Below are 24,110 nucleotides of genomic sequence, written 5' to 3'. Positions count from 1 at the left end.
TCTTAAAATTTACATTTTTCTATAACTTATTTAGATTTTTCCCCTCAAACACTTAAAATGTCCTAATGTTTTTCATATACAGTCACTTTGAAAGTAACACGATAGCAACTCTTTGGTACTGTTAATTTAGTGGTGTGGAGATCTAGAAATTTAGGAAAAAAATTTTTCGTGTAGGGGGTCGTAAAATTATTGCATACTAACCAAAAATGCTTACTATGGTTTTACTGTTTTAAGAAAAATATTGCAGAATATATACTTTTACTTGCTCTGAAACTTAATCTTTTCTGGTAAGATTTCCTGTTAGAAATATTACTGGAAAGAAGCGATTAAGTGCAAATCATAGGATTTTTTTCTTTTAGGAATCATTTTTTAATTTTGTCAATGTACCTCAATTTAAAACTAAGCATTTAGAATAATACTATAATACCCTCACTTTTTTTTTTTACAGTGTAAAGTCCTGTTTTCATATTATGGATATTTGTAAGTCCCACCTAAATTTATGTGACACAAATAATCACAACAAAACTTCACTTTTAAGACCAGTTGCTTCAAGCAGTACTGCTACACTGACTGCAAATTTTACTAAAATTGGAACATTAAGAAGTCAGGTAAGAATGTATAGTAATTAATCATTTGGGTCTTTTTTTAATGATTGCTCATTTTACTTTTGATATATACAGAAGTTTGGTGTCAGTTAGAATGTACAGTGCTAGTGAGGTCTTACTATATCTGTTTTACCAAATCTCTTAAAATTTCGAGGTAACAGTTGGAACATATCTACTCAAATTCATTTTTTTTCCATTCCTCTGTTCATTCTGTAAATATCTTCCATCTGCCCTTCTATGCCATAACTGTACCAAAAGTAGAGGTCAGTAGAATCAGTTTTTAAATTTTAATTTTGGCAGCTTGTTTTTGTTCTCATTTTCTGGGTACTTTATTTTTTTCCTGAGACAGAGTCTCGCTGTGTCTCAGGCTGGAATGCAGTGGCGCAATCTCTGCTCACTGCAAGCTCCGCCTCCTGGGGTCACGCCATTCTCCTGCCTCAGCCTCCCGAGTAGCTGGGACTACAGGCACCTGCCACCGCGCCTGGCTAATTTTTTGTATTTTTAGTAGAGACGGGGTTTCACTGTGTTAGCCAGGATGGTCTCCATCTCCTGACCTCATGGTCTGCCTGCCTCAGCCTCCCAAAGTGCTGGGATTACAGGCGTGAACCACTGCGCCCGGCTCTGGGCACATTTTAATTGTAGAATTATGATGTTAAGAAATGTGTTTGAATTCTATTTATACAGCATGTGTATTTCATTTAGAAGACTGCTCTGTCTAATGTGCTCTGTATAATGTGATGATTGTTTCAGGCATTGACCACATCTGCTCATTCAGTTGTGCACCATGGAATACCTCTGCAGGCAGGAACTGCTCAGTTTGGTTGTGGTGATGCTTTTCAGCAGACATTGATTATCTGTCCCCCAGCTATTCAAGGTATTCTTTTATTTAAATTTTGCTTTGAATCTAGGCATGCATTATTTTAAAATAAGCTTAGGAATCTATTCATTAAATATATTTATAATTTTTGCTGCATTTAGTGCTACATTTGAATTTGATTTAAGCTGTTCAGACCAAGCTCAGTGTCTCTCGCCTGTAATCCCAGCACTTTGGGAGGCTGAGGCGGGCGGATTACTTGAGGCCAGGAGTTTGAGACCAGCCTGGCCAACATGGTGAAACCCTGGCTTTCCTAAAAATACAAAAAATTAGCTGGGCATGGTGGTGTGCACCTGTGGTCCCAGCTACTTGGGAGGCTGAAGCTGGGAAGTGGAGGTTGAAGCTGGAAAGTGGAGGTTGCAGAGAGCTGAGATTGTGCCACTGCACTCCAGCCTGGGTGACAGAGTGAGACTCTGTCTCAAAAAAAAAGAAAATTTAAGCTGTTCAGTAAGCCTTTAGACCAGTGACACTCATTTCTTGACTGGAACTCCATTACAGTCATCACTAACAAAATGGGTCATATGACAATTGTATTTCCTGTAGAGTGTAAAATGATAAAATACCTTAATAGGAATGATTGAACTTGGGAAGCTACAAGTTGGCCTATGCTGGGTATCACTGTTTTAGACATTTGTCTACCAATACCAAACATTAAAGTGACTGAGAGCTCAATTATTTAAAATTTTGGTCAAAAGAGTTTTGTCCCAAAATACTATAGTCTTTATTGATAGCTTGGGTAATAATTAATGAATTGATTTCAATTAAATTAATGTCCCTTCATTAAATAAAAATAGCCAATTAAATCCTCAAGTGGAATGGGTTATAGAATACCTTTAAAGAGACTATACATTCTTTTTTTTTTTGAGATGGAGTTTCGCTCTTGTTGCCCAGGCAGGAGTGCAATGGCGCGATCTCGGCTCACTGCAACCTGCAACCTCTGCCTCCCTGCAGCCTGCAACCTCCGTCTCCCGGGTTCAAGCAATTCTGCCTCAGCCTCCCGAGGAGCTGGAAAGCTGGGGTTACAGGCATGTGCCACCACGCCTGGCTAATTTTGTATTTTTAGTAGAGACTGGGTTTTTCTATGTTGGTCAGGCTGGTCTTGAACTCCTGACCTCAGGTGATCCACTTGCCTCAGCCTCCCAAGTGTTGGGATAACAGGCGTGAGCCACCATGCCTGACTGGCTATACATTCTTAAACTAGGAAATCACTTAATGGTTCCTAGAGAATCATAGCATCAAACCTCACTACTGGAATAACTGGACTAAAACCCTACTTCCTAAGTCCTTTCCTGAGATTTTGTCCTTGCTAAGCTTTAACATCTAGTTAATACAAGAGGTCAATTACAGATGGGGCCCTAAACCAACATGTCCAACTTAGTGGTGATACTGTACAGAGTAAATGAAAACAGTTGGTGCTAAGTCAGAACACCTGGAATCTAATTCTGTTTCTCCTTTTTACTGTATCATTGTAGACTAGCCTGTTTATTTATTTCGGCCTTAGTAAAAGGAAATAGACTGAATAGATAATATATTGGACATTTCCAACTCTAATATATTTTGATTCTGAAGGATTATTTGATTTTTTTTTTTGTTTGTTTGTTTTGAGTGTGTCTTTTTTTTGAGACAGTGTCTTGCTCTGTTGCCCAAGCTGGAGTGCAGTAGCACGATATTGGCTCACTGCAACCTCTACCTCCTGAGTTCAGGTGATTCTCATGCCTCAGCCTCCTGAGTAGCTGGGATTACAGGTATGCACCACCACGCCTGGCTAATTTTTGTATTTTTAGTATGTACAGGGTTTCACCATGTTGGCCAGGTTGGTCTCGAACTCCTAACCTCAAGTGACCTGCCTGCCTCCGCCTCTCATAGTGCTGAGATTACAGTCATTAGCCACTGCATCTGTCCTCTGATTTTTTAATTTTAAGCATTCAAGCAACTCTAAAACTTTTTTTATTTTAATATTTCCCACACCACAGTACCAAATAAAGAACCAAGAATATGTTTGTTGACTTGATTTGCTGGTAATAAGAGATGTGAAAACAGGTCAGATCTTCAGTTACTGTTGTTCTATCAGGGTAGCTTTATTTTCATTGTTGACTCTGAAGGTGAAATTGTGACCCAGTGGCCACAGTGGTGGTCTGTGAGTATCTGTAACAGTGACAATTTTATTACTTTCTGGTAATAAAAATGCCCACATCATTATAGTGTTAGCAATAATAGATGCTAACAATATGATGCTGTTGTGTTTTTCGGTTTTTTCCACCAAGTGTTTATTATAAGAATTTCAAACATAAAAATATTGAAAGAATAGTATGTTTTCTACCCTAGATTCAACAGGTGTTAATATTTTACCATATTTGCATTATCAATCTACCTACCTGCTTACATAGTGCACATATGTGTACTATTTGAAATTAAATGGTAGATTTTATGACACTACTTCTAAATACTTAAGCATGGAAGATTGGTGCTTTTTAAAAATATGTTTTTTAATCACTTATCACTTGTGTTATCTTGACAAATGCATTTTCACTTAAATTTATAATCTACACTAACAAATAGGTTCTTTGGTTCTAGTAATCCCTCCCATGTACCAAAATCAGTTTTAGGGTCACCACTTATACTGTGGTATATTTCACAAAGATTTGGAATAGAAGGTTTTTTTTCAGAGCCTAGCTTCTGTGGCAAAAACTTAAAGAGACTTCTGAGATACGTTTCTAAACAGCATTGAGCATCATTCTTAAAACATTTCAATGAGGTTAGAAAAATCTTTTGTCTTTTTATATGGCTTATAATTGATGAAAAGTTAGAAACCTTTTTGTACATAAAGTAACAACTATATCAGTGGTTTATAATATGGGATAATCGAAAGAAAAGAATTACTATCACAGACTCATTAACCCTCTAAATGTCATGAACAGCACTTTTGAATTAGAATTACTAGTGAGAAGAAGCACAATATGTTTTAGCTTATATAACAGGTGCAGTTGCAGCAACAGGCCAGGCAGGCTCTATAAATATGTTGTTTCTCATCTTAGTAGCGTATCTGCCTTAGAAATGAAAGCACTCCCTCTAATCAGTCTTAGCATCGGACGGGTAGATGTTATGTAGAAATTGTAATGTAGAAAATTTCAACATTGGGCTTCTTGCCCCTCCCCTTCATTTATCCCTTCCCTTCAGAATGTGCCATTGCAGTTACAAGAAACATTTTAGAGTAATTATTGGGCAACTATTGGGGATAGTAATTATGGTACTATGGTGGTTTATATTTTAAAATAAACTTTATCCTTTTGACTTAAAAATTTTACTTTGACGCTATCATGTTTAGGTAATGCATTTAATATATTTTAGATATTATAATATGTAGGTATAGGCATATAAATACTATATCCGTAAGACTGTGCTTATTTTAAAAAGTAAGCTTATTTTTAAAAATCAGCTAAGCTTTTATTTAATATATCTGAATGTTTTATTTATTAAACAAGCTTTTAAAATTATTTAGTGACCTGAAAAGTTAGGTATTCATCCCCTCTAGATGACAATATTAGAGTAAAATACATTCCAGCAAAATTCTTTTCTGTTATACTAATATTCATAAGCTTTTTATGCCTTATTCTCCAAGTATTAAAGCAAATATAATCAAAGATAAAGTTTCAGCTAACCTAATAACTATACAAAAATTGAGATCTTATCCCACTATTGAATTTGATCAAAAATTAGATCTGCTGTGGAGAGAGTATATAGGAGAATTCTTCTCATCTTAAGGCATTGCTTGTGGAGAGAATTTACAGGCAATGAGATTTTTGAGATTCGGAAATTTGCTCTGTCTGTTCATCCTTGTCAAAGTGAAGAGATTTTTTTTTTTTTTCTTGAAGAGATTTCTATATATTGCAATATATCTACACTGCCTGGGTGTGCTGATATTCCATGTCTTGGAGAATTGGATGATCAAGACAGGCTTTTTAGCAGAAGTAAGAAGATTTTTATTAAACTTGACTCATACCTGGCTCTTTAGGTGGAGCACAGAGAGTAGAATAACCTGGTAGTAAGATAATAGTCTCCGTGAAGAAAATAAACAGGCTAAAATGGACATTCTCTTTAGGATTAACACTTACATCTGTGAAATAGAAAATTTGAGGTTGTTTTACAATAGAGAAAGAAAACAATTGTAGTATTTTTCTCTTATGCCTGAAGAGAAAGACTCAACATCAATATATCCCCAAATTGATTGTATTATATTTAAATAGTCTCAAACCCATGTTGAAAGTAACTGCTACAATAAAGTGGAATTATGAAGTGGTCAAATTATTTTCATTAATGTAATTTCTGATCTTCGGGGATGCCCCTAAAATCTTGTCAAAACTTTAAGTTGGAATGTGGTACTACTTTGCTGTCTCAGAGTTCAGTATTGTAAGACTTAATATTTGCAAGGTGCTTTGCAGTGAGTCAAACAGCTATATTAACATTATAGTAACATTAACAGGATTAACATGTCTGGTAATCCTGCTTTCTAATTTTCCTAGTTGGCAAGCAAAATGGTAACATGTTTGTTCTGGAGTTCCAGCAGCTCTCTCCTAAGAATACTAGTCAATTAAGCCACATTGGGGAAACCTTAGTTTTATCATCAAATTAGGTAAATAGGTTAGTTTTGCCTTTCCTTTGGAGGTTGAAATGAGTGTGCCATCCCTGAATTTTCATCCATTATGTGAACCATTATGTCCATTAAATTATGAAGTTGTGATGTATTTCTGTTTTGGTGACAAGAGCGTAAGATTCTATCACAGTTTTAAAGAAGAAGATACTAAGCATAGCTAAAAGTTTGAAAAAAAGAACCTTTACCTGCTAGGTTGTCAGCATACTAAACCAGATTTTTCTTTCCATGTTCTTTATCATGGTGACTGAACTATTTAAAAAGGAAAATAAAGCTTCAGTAGCAAACTTTGGAGATAAGAAGTTTCAAGAAAATTAAATGGTTCAACTTTGTAGTATGCATTTTGAAACAGAAAGGGAAGCTTTATAATAATTTTTGGAATGATGTATATCACAAGATAGACAAGAAGTACATCATTTTCCTAATGGATTGCTCAGTTAGTGTTATGAAAATTTTATGCAGAGAATGGCATTGTAACCCCACGATCAAGGCTGGGTGTGGCGGCTCATGCATGTGATGATACCAGAAATTTGAGAGGCTGAGGTAGGAGGATCTCTTGAGCCCAGGAGTGCAAGACCAGCCTGGGCAACATAGACCCTGTCTCTACCAGAAATTAATGAACTGGGCATGGTGGTATACGCATGTGGTCCCAGCTACTCAGGTTGAGGTGGCAGGATCCATGAGTCCAGGAGATTGAGGCCACAGTATGGATCATGCCACTGGGCTCCAGTCTGGGCAACAGAGCAAGGCCCTGTCTCAAAAAAAAAAAAAAAAAAAAAAAAAAAAAAAATCTGTCAGAATTTAAGCAATTCTTGACATTTAAAATAATTGTATAAGTTAAATAAGAGGAAGATTTGTTCTTTTATTTGATAACTATTCTGTTTCACAGGTATTCCTGCAACACATGGTAAACCTACTAGTTACTCAATAAGGGTAGATAATACAGTTCCACTTGTAACTCAGGCCCCAGCTGTGCAGCCACTACAGATCCGACCAGGAGTTCTTTCTCAGGTTGGTAATAATTCATTCCTTGCCGTATATCAGCTTGTGCTGTTGGGAAATAATGAAAATGACCTGGATAGGGATTTAATCCATTTTAGGTTATGGACTTTAATGTTTATAATGGTTAGCTGTTACTTTAGATAGTTTTGAGTTTAGGATATGGTAAAGTTACTTATAACTTGTTATTTTCTATTGTTTTCCTTTGCTGCAAGCAGACGTGGTCTGGTAGAACACAGCAGATGCTGGTGCCTGCCTGGCAACAGGTGACACCCCTGGCTCCTGCTACCACTACACTAACTTCTGAGAGTGTGGCTGGTTCACACAGGCTTGGAGACTGGGGGTAAGCTGAAAACAAAAGTACTTTGTGAATAGTTTGCAGACTAGATCTTGATTAAAGAAAGGTCTTGATTAAAAACATTGTTCTGAACTTCTCCCTAGGAAGATGATTTCATGCAGCAATCATTATAACTCAGTGATGCCGCAGCCTCTTCTGACCAATCAGATAACTTTATCTGCCCCTCAGCCAGTTAGTGTGGGGATTGCACATGTTGTCTGGCCTCAACCTGCCACTACCAAGAAAAATAAACAGTGCCAGAACAGGTTGGTATTGGTGCTTTAACTTTCCTCTGCATTTTGAGAATCTTTAAAATGAATTTTGCATGTACACTAAAGGGTCACTCTGTTGTATTCAAAATGACCTCTTTTATACCTTTATTACAAACACTAAGCCAGCTCCCTTCTCAATTTCTCAGAGGTATTTTGGTAAAACTAATGGAATGGGAGCCAGGAAGAGAGGAAATAAATGCTTTCAGTTGGTAAGATTGTCTTTATTGCTCTTTTGATTTATTATCTACCTGTAATGTAGCAATTGTGGACATTCAGATAGCACACTTACCAAAAAGTGACTATTTAAATGTATGTAAATGCAATCTACATGGATATTTCTAGAGCTATTTTATATTTCATAAGAACTCGAGATCCGTTGGTGTGTTATATTCATGAACTCGAACAAGTGAAGGTTCGCATTTTTTGGTTTAACAAGATACCTTGGACAACTGATTATACATATTTTGATTATAGAAATTATAAATTATTCCTTTGGTTGCAGGAGTAATTCATTACAGAATACCAATATCCCACATTCAGCATTTATTTCTCCAAAGATAATTAATGGGAAAGATGTCAAGGAAGTAAGTTGTATAGAAACACAGGACAATCAGAACTCAGAAGGAGAGGCAAGAAATTGCTGTGAAACATCTATCAGACAGGACTCTGATTCATCAGTTTCAGACAAACAGCGACAAACCATCATTATTGCCGACTCCCCGAGTCCTGCAGTGAGTGTCATCACTATTAGCAGTGACACTGATGAGGAAGAGACTTCGCAGAGACATTCACTCAGAGAGTAAGTGCCAAATGCTGCATCCTCAAAGGATGTAGGTGGCATCCTTTGGTGTGTCGAAAAACAACTTTCTGTGACTTATTCCTTGTTTTTCAATGTCCTTTGGAGTAAAACCTTTAAATTAGATAACCCAGTTCTAGACAGGGAACTTTCTAAATAGTATTTAGCACCATCATTATAGCATTTTCCCTGTATTTGTAAGCTTTACTTTTTGTCCACGTAGGTCATTCTTAACAGTTTCATATCCTTAATTAAAGAATACAAATTTTGACTATTTGGAGAGTATCTTCTCGTATTTGACTCACGTTTTCCCCTTTTCTCTTCCACTAGATGTAAAGGTAGTCTAGATTGTGAAGCTTGCCAGAGCACTTTGAATATTGATCGGATGTGTTCATTAAGTAGTCCTGATAGTACTCTGAGTACCAGCTCCTCAGGGCAGTCCAGCCCATCCCCCTGCAAGAGACCGAATAGGTAAAATAATCTCAATAGTAGTGTATAATAAATAGTAAGTCTACTAAAAAGCCTATGATTTCTTTCTGTTAAATTAATAAGTACCTGCCAATTTATCACAGTGACTTCTATCTTGAACACAATTTTTGAACTAGATCAGTTTTTCTAAACACAGATTTGTTTGTTTGTTTTTGAGACAGGGTCTTGCTCTGTTGCCCAGGCTGGAGTGCAGTAGCATGATCTCGGCTCACAGCAACCTCTGCCTCCCAGGCTCAAGGAATCCTCTCGCCTTAGCCTCTTGAGTAGCTGGGACCACAGGTGCGCACAGCGATGCCCAGCTAATCTTTTAAGTTTTTTTTTGTAGAGATGGGATCTTGCCCTGTTGCCCAGGCTGGTCTTGAACTCCTGGGCTCAACCAGTGCTCCCACTTTGGCCTCCCAAAGTGCTGGGATGACAGGCGTGAGCCACCATACCCAACTAAATAATCTTTTTTTGCCGGCGGCAGAGGGTGGGTGGGAGGAGATGAAGTGTGGCTCTGTCACCCAGGCTGGAGTGCAAGGGCGTGATCTCGGCTCACTGCAGCCTCCACCTCTCCAGGTTCAAGTGATTCTCCTGCCTCAACCTCCCATGTAGCTGGGATTACAGGCACCCGCCACCACACCTGGCTAATTTTTTGTATTTTTAGTAGAGAGGGGGTTTCACCAGGCCAGGTTGGTCTTGAACTCCTTACCTCAGGTGATCTGCCTGCCTCAGCCTCCCAAAGTGCTAGGATTACAGGCGTGAGCCACATCTGGCCAAATCTATTTTTGAAAGGGTAAAAAAGCCACATTCTTAATTTCAGCCCCACAGACTACTATTGTAACTTAAATTTGGAAGAAAAACATATACTTTAGCAAGATTAAAAAGGAGTGTTTTGCATAATGAAATACTCACTGGCCCACTGTCTACAGAACATCCACTATGATTTTTTTCTCGCATTGGTGATGGATTTGCATGGTTTTATCCATATTAATCTGGCTTACCTGTCCTTTGGCCAGCTAAAATAGTAAGCTTGTCCTAAGCAGAATGATTTACTAACATATTAAGAGATAAGCCACTGTCTAGAAGGCACAGTGGCCAACACTTGTAATCCCAGCACTTTGGGAGGCCAAGGCAGGAGGATCACTTGAGGCCAAGAATTCGAGACCAACCTGGACAACATAGTGAAACCCCACCTTCACCAAAAATAAAAAAAAAATAATAGCTGGATGTGGTGGCGCTTGCCTGTAGTGCTAGCTACTCAGGAGGCTGAGGTGGGAGGATTCTTTAAGCCCTGTAATTTGAGGCTGCAGTGAGCTATGATCACACTACTGCACTATAGCCTGGGCAACACAGTGAGACCCTGTCTCTTAGGAAGGAAGGAGGAGAAGGAAAGAAAGAAATAAAATCTTATTTTAGTGGCAACAAACATTTGGAAAATTTTAAGTTTTAATTTTACATGTCTTCCTCTTTTCCTTAGTCAGGAAATATGATATTGCATACTTATAGCCAAAGCTTTATGGAAAATGTAAAGAAATTTTAATATGTCTTCTTAAAAGTTGCTTATAATGTGGTTTGAATATTGATAATGTACGTAACTATACATACACATGTAAAGTATGTAAAACAAATATACATATAAGATATATAAATAAAATTATGTATAAAAAGAGATGCTTCAAATTCATAACTAAGTATGCAATGGGTGGTTGAAGCAGACAATAAATGCTGTAGAAATCCCAAGGAGAGAGAGATTATCAGGGTCCAAGAGTGTCACGAAGAGATGAGAAATATGGGGCTCTGTCTAGGCCTTTAGAGGTGTGGGGATACCTTTCAGATAACTGGTTAGGTACAAGGACCTAAATTACCAGAAGAGGCACATATCCTGATGTTAGAATTTAATTTGAAATATCCAAGTCACATGCATGTATGCTTGTACATTTCATTTAAATTATCCAGAACAGTGCCTCTTTTGTCATGTCTTGATGAAATTATCTGGAATTCATAAAGAGGAATTTTTTTGAGCTGATACTAAGGATCAAATGGGAAAGGAAAGAAGAGAAAAAAATGCCAAAATGATGTTCCTGAAATGGAACAGAATTAGGTTTAGCAGTTGGAACACAGAATTAATTTAAGGGTCTAGAAATTTTTTGAAAAAGTGCTATTGGACAAGAAAAAAGCTGTAATTATATATAAAATAACTGAATAACATTCTCGTCAGTTCACTGGAGCCTGAATATTACTTAACATTAGATTTAATGTTGGAAAAAAATATCACCCATAAAAATGTTTTCTTTTTGTAGTATGTCAGATGAAGAGCAAGAAAGTGGTTGTGATACGGTGGATGGCTCTCCGACATCCGACTCTTCCGGGCATGATAGTCCATTTGCAGAGAGCACTTTTGTGGAGGACACTCGTGAAAACACAGAACTGTTATCCTCTGACGACACAGAAACCAAGCCAGCTGTCTGTTCTGTTGTGGTGCCACCAGTGGCACTAGAAAATGGCTTAAATGCCGATGAGCATATGGCAAACACAGGTAAGTTGAGTCCTCCCATTTCTCCGATTGTCCTTTAAATACAGTCTTAATTTAGGAACATCTGAGAATGGAATTGCCAAAAGTCATCTCGAATTTTGACTTGATCCTGCCTTATGTATTATACAGAGGATATCTTCTAATATTATCCAGTGCTTGGAAACCACGACCTCTCCTTTCATTTTATTTAATTTTAAGGCTCTCAAATCACTTTTGTATGAAATATCTGAAGATTTTGCTAATTTTTTATTTGAAAAGGAAAAAGCATAAACTCTTCAATATTTTATTCGTCGCCAGATTCTATATGCCAGCCATTAATAAAAGGACGATCTGCCCCTGGAAGATTAAACCAGCCTTCCGCAGTGGGTACTCGTCAGCAAAAATTAACATCAGCATTCCAGCAGCAGCATTTGAACTTTAGTCAGGTATGTTCATTTGTGGATTTGTAGGAGTCTTTGGGATTCAAATTTAGCAGTTGTTTTTCACATGGAGGAGAAAGCTTCTGAAACTGTATGTAGTCTTAATGAATTTTTCCCTTCTTGTTATCCCAAGGGGCTAAAGAGTAACTGGCTTAATAATAGGATAATTAAGCAAATTATCCATAGAACTTGTAGCCTTCTTCAGAAAGATTAAGTCCTTAGGTTCTCTTAGGTAATATTAACAGAGTGTGTCTGTTATCTCAGAACATCATTAACCTTCGTGAATACTTTCCATCTTATTCAACGCTATATTTGACAGTTGTGTTTCAGTTGGGAAAAGAAAAGATCACAGATACTGGAGTTCGACGGGGATTCAAATCTTGGTTTTGCCATTACTATATATATATTACCTTGGCCAGGTCTCTTCAACAAATTTGATTTGGAGCACAGTTAATGGGAATAGTAATTATATCATGGGTTGTTTCAGAAGTAAATAATATTGTGTATGTAAATGTTAGCTTTACATATAATAAGTGCTCCACAAATGGTAGCTGTTAGTAGTGATGAGGGTAGTAAAAGGTAGTACTAGCAGCACTAATAGCGGTGTTTATATTATAGTAATATGTAGTAATAAATGCTAAAATGTTAATACTAATATATATGGAATTGGTATTTTTCTCTTCTCTAGTTATTCTTAGTATAAGTTAGTTCTGAGAGATCCACTATGAGTTATCAATCACAAAGGGTATATTGTAATTTCCGTTTCTTTTCTTTTATCTTTAAAAATATGTTATTCAGTCTTTTTTTTTTTTTTTTTTTTTTTCTTTATGGATAGGTTCAGCACTTTGGATCTGGGCATCAAGAGTGGAATGGAAACTTTGGGCATCGAAGACAGCAAGCTTATATCCCTACTAGTGTTACCAGTAATCCATTCACTCTTTCTCATGGAAGTCCCAATCACACAGCAGTGCATGCCCACCTGGCTGGAAATACACACCTCGGAGGACAGCCTACTCTACTTCCATACCCATCATCAGCCACCCTCAGTAGTGCTGCACCAGTGGCCCACCTCTTAGCCTCTCCATGTACCTCAAGACCTATGTTACAGCATCCAACTTATAATATCTCCCATCCCAGTGGCATAGTTCACCAAGTCCCAGTGGGCTTAAATCCCCGTCTGTTACCATCCCCAACCATTCATCAGACTCAGTACAAACCAATCTTCCCACCACATTCTTACATTGCAGCATCACCTGCATATACTGGATTTCCACTGAGTCCAACAAAACTCAGCCAGTATCCATATATGTGAAAAACAGTATATTGGGGAAGCTCAATGATACAAATATTTGATTAAAAATAAAAACATGGTATTTAATAAATATTAGCCATGGCACAAGAAAATTATTTTTGAATCATGTAGACTTGGGTGCAATTTAAACAACTTTGAGCTTTAAAAACTCACTTTTGATGTGTTTTGCACATTTGGTATAACTTGTCTTTGGTCATGTTATCTTCTTATGTAGTAACTCTAGACAGGTGACTTATGGGAGCAGAAGTCCAGTTTTGCTCCTGCTATTTTTTATAAATTGCCTTCTAACTAGTGCAAGACACGTCCACATTTGGGAAGCCATTCTGTGTACAGACTTAGAGCAACAGATGCACATATGTCAGAATTACAGCATACAAGTGAATTGTATTATCCGTGTCTTAGTGTATTAAATGTTGGGTCACTTACCTAAGAAATTGAGCTATTGTTCTTTACATTTGCATGTGTCTTCTGCATGGGCAAAATGTTGCCTAGACTTTGCTCTTAAATGTTGTTCTAATAATCTCAGCTGCATTGTAAACCGTTCCCACACATAGTGCCTTAAATATTTGAGGTTGTTAATGTTATTACCTATATATAAATGTTGAGGACTGCAGCACTTAAAATTCAGACCTACTCTTTAGTTTCCTTTTGATAGCGTAATGTTCATTTTTGGTTTTGTGTGGTATGATTTCAGGTAGTAGCTGTTTTTTTCCTTATTAAGAGGGCGGCATGTTTGCTATAGCTGAATTCTGCTGTCTGATTTTTGAGAATGATCTAGCTTCAAGAAAAGCAAGCAGTTAGTAGTGCTTAAGAAAAATTGATTCAGTATCTAATGGATATTTGATAACTGTCACAGCACAGCATTTTATATACTATTAAGTGAAACTGCAATACAATCTTAAGTTTATTTTGAGAGTGTTTGCTGTATAATTGGACTTAATAAAATGTTTAGAGGTACAGTAGGCATGACTTTGGGTAGATAATAAAATGCAAAATGCTCATTGATTCATGATGTGGTTTTATCTTAGCTTGGGCAAACCATGCAGTATTTAATAAATAGTAGCAGAACTTTTACTATTGAAGCTTGAAAAGATGTGAGTTCTTTGTGTGCAATTTTTGATTTATGCATGTGAGAGGGTTTTTTTTTTTTTAAAGTATTTTTACATTGCAGTACTTGTTTTGCTTGTTGGTGATGTTTGCTTATTTAATACATTCCGTCAGGGACAGAAATTACATGCTTTTTTTCTTCCTAGGAAGTATGTTGAGTTCCCCCCGCCCCCCTTTTTTCTTTTTTGGGTGGTGGTGATGGTAGTGGTTATGTCTGTTTAAATGAAGTTGCTTTTACAGCACCAAAGACTTAATCATCCATTTCCTATATAAAGGTAGCTACTTTTTGCATAGACCTCAAGTATATTGTAGTGTAGAGGTGGAATTTAAGGAAAGGTATTAAAGTGAGGCTGTGTTTTAGCTTACAGGCAAGTAATAAATTGTATCATTTATTTTGAATGTATCATAGATAAGCTGCTATATAACGATTGCCACTTCAGATAGCTGTGAAATTAGGTGATTAACTAGTTGTTATTTAGCCTTCTAATTTCTGTATAAGTCTAATTACATGAATAGAAATTGGGGTTTTGATTTTTTACTTTGCTTTTCTGTTTGGAGTGTCATTGTAACTACTGTATTGTAAATGGTGGAAAATAATTGCATTTGTTATTTTGGGGTGTGTTATTTGCATCAGTATTTTATCTCTATTAATGTTTGTGCTCATCACTGCATATTAAAAAAACTTGGATGTATCAATGTAACTTAATTTTTTATTTTCATACTGGCATTGTAGACACTTGAGAAAGCTGTATCTTGCAGGCTTGACTTAACTTTTTTTCTTTAAAAATCTGGAATATAATCTTACAGCATTTACTGGAATAAACAGTACAAAGCATTTGAGTGTAAAACTCTAGATGTTTTGGATTTACAGCGTTTCTTTGATAAATGAATTGTATACCACTAATACAGCTCTAGTACAGCATTCACAATAAGCTAATAATGGATAGGTTTTCTTTACTCCATTGACACAAGCAGTGTTTTATTTAATAATCATCAATGAAATAAATGTGCCTGAAATTTATTTTAAAAATTACAGTATTAGATCATAAAGTAAAAACCAGCAGTACATTTTTTAGTCACACTGAAAATGAAGGACTTAATTTTCCCCACAAGTTTCAGTGTTTTTAGTAATTAATTCTATGCATTTTATACAAATAGAAATATATATATATATATATATATATAAATACATGTTTAAAAAGAAGTAGCCTAAGATTAATTTAAAAGATTATTTACAGATGACACATTTATGGAGTCACTATTTAAGTAAATTTGCTGCCCTCCACAGCCTTCTGATTTTATTTATATGTTCCAGCAGATGATTAGGATCTGCTCACTTCTTAGGAAAGAATCAATGCTGGCAACACATTGTTTCAGAAACACCAAGTGCAAAGGATTGATTGTATCACAACAGGTACAAAACCGACAGTTTTCTTTTTGTTTAGGGCCATATTTACTACCCTGAAATGTTGTATTCTTTGTCTTTAATTTCCAAGACTTAAAGTAGTCTTGTTAAATTGACATAAATGGTAAACTTCAACATTGTCATAATACAGTATTAAAGTTTGATAAAGGTATATCCCAGTTAACTACACTGCTCTTTAAATTGCAATCATGGGCATTTTAATGTATTTTAAAATAAATTTCACAATTCTGCTAAATTCTTAATTTAGCATGTTGACAAAATAATCTGGATTTATACCTTTAAAAAACCATTTTGACCAGTTTTCTTCGGTTTTAATGCTTTCTTAAATAAAACACTGCATGATTTCCAAGTTGCATATTTGCATACTGTTTTAATTTGCAAAGCGTTTTTTAAATCAAATATCCTGATATTTAGTTGTTTTTTTTCCTCCAGGGTGTTTAATTAAATATGTTACTGTATTAGCAAAACATTTTCATTTTAAAAATCTGCTAATTTTAAACTTGGACTGTGTTAAGTAAAAGTTAAATCATACACTGCAAGGTGTAGGAAGATTTGTTTTAATGAATCCAGTGATACAGATTTGATTACTAAGTTTGAACCGTTAATTGTTTAACAATTTTAGACTTGTGGCTTTCTTTCTTTGGTTTACTTGTTTTTGCTTTTACTCCTATGCTACACTAGTTTGCCATGTAGCAATTGCACTGTGCAATATTACAATAAGGACTGGGAAAATTTTATGGATGTAATGTCTATTACGGTTTGCGATAGTATTTCTCTCTAGTTCTCAGTGATTTAAATGTGACCAAGCCTTCTGTACTTTGTCACAAAAAGCGGGTTTTCCAGGTGACTATTTTGGTGAGTGTCAAAATAAGAATTTATGGTGTATTACTGTCGATTCACTTTGAATTAAAATATATATATTGCAGCAAACAGCTTGTTGACTTTTTTCCACCCCAATACTCCTTACAGGGTAGGGAAGGGAGAGGTTAACAATATTGAGTATCTATTAATAACTGACATCATCTTATTTAACTCTCAAAGCCACCTGGTGAGATAGGTATTATTATCTTTGTCATACAAATGAGGGCATAGCTGCAGAATGTTTAGGGAACTTGCACAAAGTCACATTGCCCACGAGTTGGAATCTGAGTGAGATGCACACCGGGATATCTAACCATAACTAATCTACTTTATATCAGTTCTTTTAAAACCGAAGTCTGAGGCAGTGTGCCCAGAGTACCTGCAACCATAGGATGACCCTGACCCATTTTCCTTCAATATTAAGTTTCCACAAATAGTTTTTGAGAGAAATAATTTCTGCCCAATATGCATGGATGAAGAATAGGGAATTCACATGAATCTTTAATATTTAAAACGTGACTTCAAAAGAATGTGATTGTAATAGGCCAACTTTTGTCCTCAAATACCAACACCTCATAATTCAAGGATCTAACTTTCAAGAAACCTCAGAAAGTTTCTAGAGGAGCACTCCCCCAGAACACACTGGTAAGAATACGTATTTTCAATTTCCGCCTTCCCCCGTCAATGTTTAATTGAAGTACAACATAAATGCATTCTTTGGCATCTGGCTATTTTTTGTTAAACATTTAATTTATAAGATACACCCACGTTGTGTGTAGTTCATTTATACCCATTGCTGTATAGTATTCCTTTGTGTGTATACAGAACTATTTTGTTGATGGACTTTTGACATCTGAATAGTTTCTACTTCCTGGCTATTGTGAATAGGGCTGCCATGAATGTTTTGTCCATATTTTTTGGTGAACATATGCATGCATTTCCTTTGGGTATATATGTAGGCATGCATTACTAGGACATACGGTGTATATAGATACTGCCAAACATTATTCCAAAGTAGTTAATTTACACCTATTAGTAGTATATGAGAGTTCTAGTTGCCTTATGTCTCCACTAACACATTATTATTTTTTTGTTTCTTTTGTTTTAGCCATTCTTTTGAGGGTGAGTTGTTCAAAATAATATGAACGTTTTCATGTAGGCCAAAGCACTGATCCTACATAAAGATGAAATTCAGATTTTGCAATTTACTTGAAAGTAAATTAGCCTCTTGAAAAAATACGAAGAAGCATTCAGCTATTTAAATAGATCTAGGAATATAACATTTTTTTCTCTAAAACAGGGTAATAGGACAAAAAAAGGGCTTTGAGCAACACATTTAAACCATTCAGCCAGTAACTACCCAGCACAGTGCCTGGCATATAGTGGGTATGTCATGAGTCATTTAAAAAATCTTTTGAAGCATCTACTATGTTCCAGGCACCATACACGGTGCATGTACCAATGGACAAAACAGGTCCTTTCGCTCTTATGGATCAAACCTTTTCCCAGAGGAGAAGACTAAAGTAAGGTTCAGGTAGGGTAAGTAAAGAAGACGGTATGGGGATAGAGTGACTGGAAGGGTCATGTCAGGGAATGCCTCAGTGAGGTGACACTTGAACTGTGACAAGGAGGATGCTGATCAGGCATGCAAAGAAAGAATATCTGACAGAGGGAGCAGCAAGTTAAGCTTTTAATATGAGCAAAATTTTTGGAAGTGGCCATTATGGCCAGAGCATAGTGTGTGAGTGGGTGGCAAGAGATAGAAAATGCAACTGTAAGGTTGGGCATGCAGGCTTTTTCCCAAAGATTGGAGTGTAGATTTAATTCCATATATTGTAGGAGGCCATGGGATGATTTTAAGCAGGCAAACAATATGACCTAATTTAAAGATCAGTCTGGCTGTTGAATGAAGAATAGATTGCAGGGCCAGGGTGGGAGTTGGAAGACCAGGTAGGAGGTTGCTAAAGTAGTCTAGGTTAGAGGGATAAATACCAATATTTTGTTAAGAGGTTTGTATTACCAATATAGTCTCCCAGTCTGTGACTGACCCTTTTAGTTTCTTTTTTCTTTTCTTTTTTTTTTGAGACGGAGTCTCGCTGTGTCACCCAGGCTGGAGTACAGTGGCATGATCTCAGCTCACTGCAACCTCCGCCTCCCAGGTTCAAGTGATGCTCCTGCCTCAGCCTCCTGAGTAGCTGGGATTACAGGCGCGTGCCACTACGTCCAGCTAATTTGTGTATTTTTTTAGTAAAGACAGGGTTTCACCATGTTGGCCAGGGTGGTCTCAATCTCTTGACCTCGTGATCCGCCCGCCTAGGCCTCCCCAAGTGCCGAGATTACAGGCGTGAGCCATTGCGCCCGGCCGATGACTTAACCTTTTAGTTTCTTAACAGGGTGTTAGGAAGAGCGAAAGTTTTGGATTTTGTTGACGTCCATCTTATCAATGTTTTCTTTCATGGTTTGTGCTTTTTGTGTCTTAAGACATTTTTGCCTATCACTAAGTTTCAAAGACTTTCTCCTTTGTTTTCTTCTAGGAGTTTTATAGTTTTAGCTTTTATTAAGCCTGTGGTTCATTTCATGTTAATTTTTGTGTGAACTTTTTATTTAATGGTAATTGAGAAACTATACTGACACCTAATTAGAAGTGTGGTTATTTGAAGTAGAAAAATCAGATGTTAATGTTTCATATTATCCCATTGTAAATATAATACATGGTTACAGTATGCTTGGGTAATTCAGAAAAATAGTTTTTAAACATAAAAATGTGTGTTTTCAGATAGTTAATGTGCATATAAGCAACTTCAGATACAGATATTTGCTACGTCAATTTATAGCATAGAATTTATAGGCATTTTGCATGTTTTACAAACTGCACAAACATTTGAATGCCAAAATGCAAAATTTAAAAGTGATCAGATTTATTCTAGTAATTGCTTGTTTCTTCAGTGACTCTGGACAATCCAAAGAACTTAACTTTTTTTCTCATGTAGAATTTCTATACTTCTATTTTTTTTATTAAAAAAGACAAATAAGAGACAAAGAGTAGTACAGTGAATACACGCATAACCTTCACCTAGATTCACCGGCTGACATTGGCCTCATTAGCTTTGTATGTTTATGTGTGGTTTTTAAATTGAGCCATTTGTCGTTGATCATACTTGGCCCCAAAATACTTAAGCATGCATCTGTGAGAATAATGACATTTTCAACAAACCATGAGACCTTGTAACATCTAGCAAAGTTAACAATTCTGTAACATTTATCTAGTTTTCAGTCCGTAGTCAAATTTGAAAAATGTCTTGAAACAAGTAGCTATTTTCCCCCTACTCCACCAACCAATTAAGATTTACCCACTGCGTTTGGCTATGGCATGTCTCTGACTACTTTTAATTCAGAACAGAACAGTCACCCATCCATCCACCATCCTTTTTTTTGTTTTGTTTCTGAGATAGAGTCTCACTCTGACACCCAGACTGGAGTGCAGTGGTGTGATCTCAGCTCAATACAACCTCCGCCTTCTGGGTTCAAGCGATTCTCCTGCCTCAGCCTCCAGAGTTGCTTGGATTACAGGCGCCCATCACCATGCCCAACTAATTTTTGTATTTTTAGCAGAGACAGGGTTTCACCATGTTGTCCAGGCTGGTCTTGAACTCCTGACCTCAAATGATCCACCCACCTCGGCTTCCCAAAGTGTTGGGATTACAGGCGTAAGCCACAAGTTCAGGCTAGACTATTGTACATTCTGGATTTGTCTGATTGTTCATTTGTCCTAATTGATCTCTATTTTCTGCAAAGTAGAAGCTGGTTCTAATGCCTTGATTCGGTGTTCATGCACAAAGGAGCTGTGTCATTGTGTCATGTCAGGTTGTCCACTATCAGGGATGACACTTAGTTATAACTAAGAGTGATGACTGGCAAATCTCTCCACTGTGATTGGTGGGGTGATACTTTGAAAGTATCAATAACATTTTACTCGGTGTTTTTAGCATGCATTAATGATTGCTGTCTGAATCCATTACACTGGGGATTGCAAAAATGGTGGTTTTCAACTCTATCATTCCTTCTCTTAAATACATTCATGACCCGGCATCTTTCTGTAAAAACAGGCTTCCTCCCTGTACACATGCTCTCTCACTCTCTGCTTTTCTGTCATCACTATGGGTTCATGGATTTTGCTTTAATTTAGTAGCTTAAAGTGACCAGTTATCTTCAAGACTCCTGAATCTTTTTGACATCACCACATTTGCCTGAATATTCCCTTGCTCTCTGGCCCAAAAGAATGTCTTAGGCTCACTTTGTACCTTTTCTGCCTCAGATCTAGAATCAGCCATTTCACTAAAAAGCCCAGGTTTCAAAGGCCTCAGAGTAATTTTTACAAATCAGACACAAAACTAATCGTTTTGTCTTGTACTACTTCCCAATCATGGTTGTCACGGGTGTTTAATCGTGGTGTCATGATAAGTTTCTGCTCTTCTCTTAGTTTAGCTTTAATCCGATATATCCATTACTTAAGGGTATGTCTGATTCCTATTTCTGCAGAGATGTGGCTTGCCCAGCAACTACTGCACACTGCTGTGAATCTTACTGATCTAGGCTCCTTCTTAGCCTAGCACATTGATTGCAGATGGTAATTCCGAAGGCAGGATGAACAGGGAGATGAATGAGTGACTATTTTAGAGGGCATGCTTGGAAGAAGTAATGTAGTAAATGCAGCATTTACTACTTTTTCTCTAATATTTAGCACTTGTGCCCAGTGAATGTTGAATCAATGTGGGCCCTAGGGTTTGAGGACATTATTTAGCAAATCTTAGTAATATTTGTATTCTCAATGAAGATGATGAACTTGAACCAGGTGCTGAGGTAAGAGCAGGAACTGTGCTGCAGCATCGCCACAGTTCCCTTATCCCTTCTTTCATCACTTTCATCATATTTCTTGCATTGCCTACCTGCTCTTTGCACTAACTGTAAGCTCTGAAGACAAAGGTAATCCTGCAGACTCTGTTTCTTTGACACTTGCTATATGCCTGGCCACAGTCAGCACTAAAACATTTGTTAAATAGATGAATGAAATCAATAAACATCTGTCGAATGGAATTTAGGAGGCCCAGATTTCATTATCTGTTTTGCTGCTACTACTATAGGTAGTATGATTTTGAGCAAGTTTGGGCTTCAGTTTACTCATCGGCAAATTGAGAACCTGGGGTTGCAAACTTAAAAGCAGCAAGGGCTGGGCAGATGCCATAAGTAGATAAAGGAGACTGAGTGGGGACTGGTCGAGTGGAGAGTCAAAGCCCCACCCAAAGGAATCAGGAAACACAAGTAGGATGGCAGACCAAATGTACACCAATTTCTACTTTTTTTGAGAAAACACAGAAATACGCATGTCAAATGTTGGCAACTAATTCATAAGTTTTTTAAAAAATTATTTTAGATATGGTGTATATGAAACACAAGTTGTCTTCAGGCCTGAGCTGGTCTGTGGGTAGGCAGTTTGCAAGATTAGTTATTCCGAGTTTACTTGCAGTTTGACGTTTAGTAATGCCGTTCAATATAGTATTGCTATGTTGTATTATGGCCAGCAGGGGGGGAGGTTCCCTAATAAAATTTTTTTTTAACTTTGGTCTCGTAATAATTTTAAAGAAAATAACAAGGCAGAAATATGAGCAGTGTGGGCTATGTTGGAGCATCTAATTTTTAAATTTTTATTGTTAGAGACGAGGTTTCTGTCTCTCTGTCACTTAGGTTGGAGGGCAGTGGCATGATCATAGCTCACTGTAGCCTCAAACTCATGGGCTCCAGTGATCCTCCCACTTCGGCCTCCCAAGTTGCTGGGATTACAGGCATAAGCAACCACACGTGGCTCAGTTTCTTCTTTCTTTCTTTCTCTTTCTTTCTTTCTTTCTTTCTTTCTTTCTTTCTTTCTTTCTTTCTTTCTTTCTTTCTTTCTTTCTTTCTTTCTTTCTTTCTTTCTTTCTTTCTTTCTCTCTCTCTCTCTCTCTTTCTCTCTTTCTCTCTTTCTTTCTTTCTGGAATCTCGCTCCGTCACCCAGGCCGGAGGGCAGTGGCGTGATCTCTGCTCACTGCAAGCTCCGTCTCTCGGGTTCACACCATTCTGTTGCCTTAGCCTCCCAAGCAGCTGGGACTACAGGTGCCCACTACCACGCCCGACTTTTTTTTTTTGTATTTTTAGTAGAGACGGGGTTTCACCGTGTTAGCCAGGATAGTCTCAATCTCCTGACCTCGTGATCTGCCCTCCTCTGCCTCCCTTAGTGCTGGGATTACAGGCATGAGCCACCACACCTGGCCGGCTCAGTTTCTAATTTTTATAGATTTTGAAAAAGTGAGAAAGGATTTCAGTCCTCCATGAATTCTTAAATTACTACTTAGACTGACTGGTTTATCATGGAATCAAAGGAAGACATCCATTCATCCATCCATTTCTCTGCTGTCAGGTAGACCTGCCATGTAGTACGAAAATGTGTAGATCATTTTGTCTCCAGCAAAGGAAATAAAACTTAGAGGATTTGGCAGCTGGAAGTGGAGGGAAAAGACAGAGGAAAAGAGTAATAGTCATTCAACCATTGTACCACAGCCTTATATGTGGCTTATTCTCACAACAACCCCTTCTTGTGACAAATCATTTTTTTTTTATTTTGCAGAAGAAGAAAAGGCTTAGAGAGGCTCAGTAGTTTACTTAAGATAACACAGAAAGAGGCCAGGCGGTGTGGCTCATGCCCGTAATCCTAGCACTGCACTTTGGGAAGCCGAGGTGGGTGGATCACCTGAGGTCAGCAGTTCGAGACCAGCCTGACCAACATGGCAAAACTCCATCTCTACTGAAAAATACAAAAAATCAGCTGGACATAGTGGCATGTGCCTGTAATCCCAGCTACTTGGGAGGCTGAGGCAGGAGAATCACTTGAACCTGGAAGGTGGAGGTTGCAGTGAGCCGAGATCGTGCCACTAAACTCTAGCCTGCGCGACAGAGCGAGACTCCAAACAAAACAAAACAAAACAAAACAAAGCAAATCAAAACAAAACAAAGATAACACAGAAAGAAGCAATGCTGAAATTCAAGTCCCTGTTTGACTCTAAAGCTGTGAATGTCCTACCTAATTACATTCTCTAAAATGCAGTGCTGGCAAATGTTCACCAACTAGCTGAGTGGGTGAGGGGGTATTCATATGTATTTATATAAACTTGTTATAAATTACATGAATGGTAGAACATAATTTATAAATGATAAAGTATACAACAATCTTTATTGTAAATTCCATATGGCCAATTGATTCTCACAAAATGCTTTTGTTGAGTTTTCCAGACATATAAGCATGCTTATAAGTATAGACTTAAGTAAAACCTTAAGTTGGCTATAGATATAATAAAAGTATATAGACAGACGTATAGTATAGTATAGTATAGTATAGTATAGTATAGTATAGTATAGTATA

General features: G+C 37.1%; 1 protein-coding gene across 6 annotated transcripts in view; it reads left to right on the top strand.

Moving 5' to 3' along the window:
- HIPK3 (homeodomain interacting protein kinase 3) overlaps positions 1-16,729 on the top strand; it is a 102,094-nt gene extending 85,365 nt beyond the window's left edge. For 3 of the 6 annotated variants that reach the window (XM_023185487.2, XM_023185488.2, XM_023185489.1), the window contains 11 exons: positions 449-608; positions 1,356-1,479; positions 7,017-7,138; positions 7,345-7,469; positions 7,568-7,729; positions 7,882-7,944; positions 8,238-8,534; positions 8,862-9,002; positions 11,303-11,538; positions 11,833-11,960; positions 12,790-16,729. In XM_023185487.2, coding sequence (XP_023041255.1) covers positions 449-608; positions 1,356-1,479; positions 7,017-7,138; positions 7,345-7,469; positions 7,568-7,729; positions 7,882-7,944; positions 8,238-8,534; positions 8,862-9,002; positions 11,303-11,538; positions 11,833-11,960; positions 12,790-13,266 — 2,035 coding nt within the window. In that variant the 3' untranslated portion in view covers positions 13,267-16,729. The remainder of the gene's footprint in view (positions 1-448; positions 609-1,355; positions 1,480-7,016; positions 7,139-7,344; positions 7,470-7,567; positions 7,730-7,881; positions 7,945-8,237; positions 8,535-8,861; positions 9,003-11,302; positions 11,539-11,832; positions 11,961-12,789) is intronic. The other 3 variants (XM_023185490.2, XM_023185491.2, XM_023185492.1) reach the window with 1 other exon arrangement.
- Positions 16,730-24,110: the final 7,381 nt, after the last annotated feature.

Source organism: Piliocolobus tephrosceles, chromosome 13 (genome assembly GCF_002776525.5).
Source record: "Piliocolobus tephrosceles isolate RC106 chromosome 13, ASM277652v3, whole genome shotgun sequence".
NCBI lineage: Eukaryota > Metazoa > Chordata > Mammalia > Primates > Cercopithecidae > Piliocolobus > Piliocolobus tephrosceles.
This window is presented reverse-complemented; position numbering and strand designations above follow the sequence as displayed.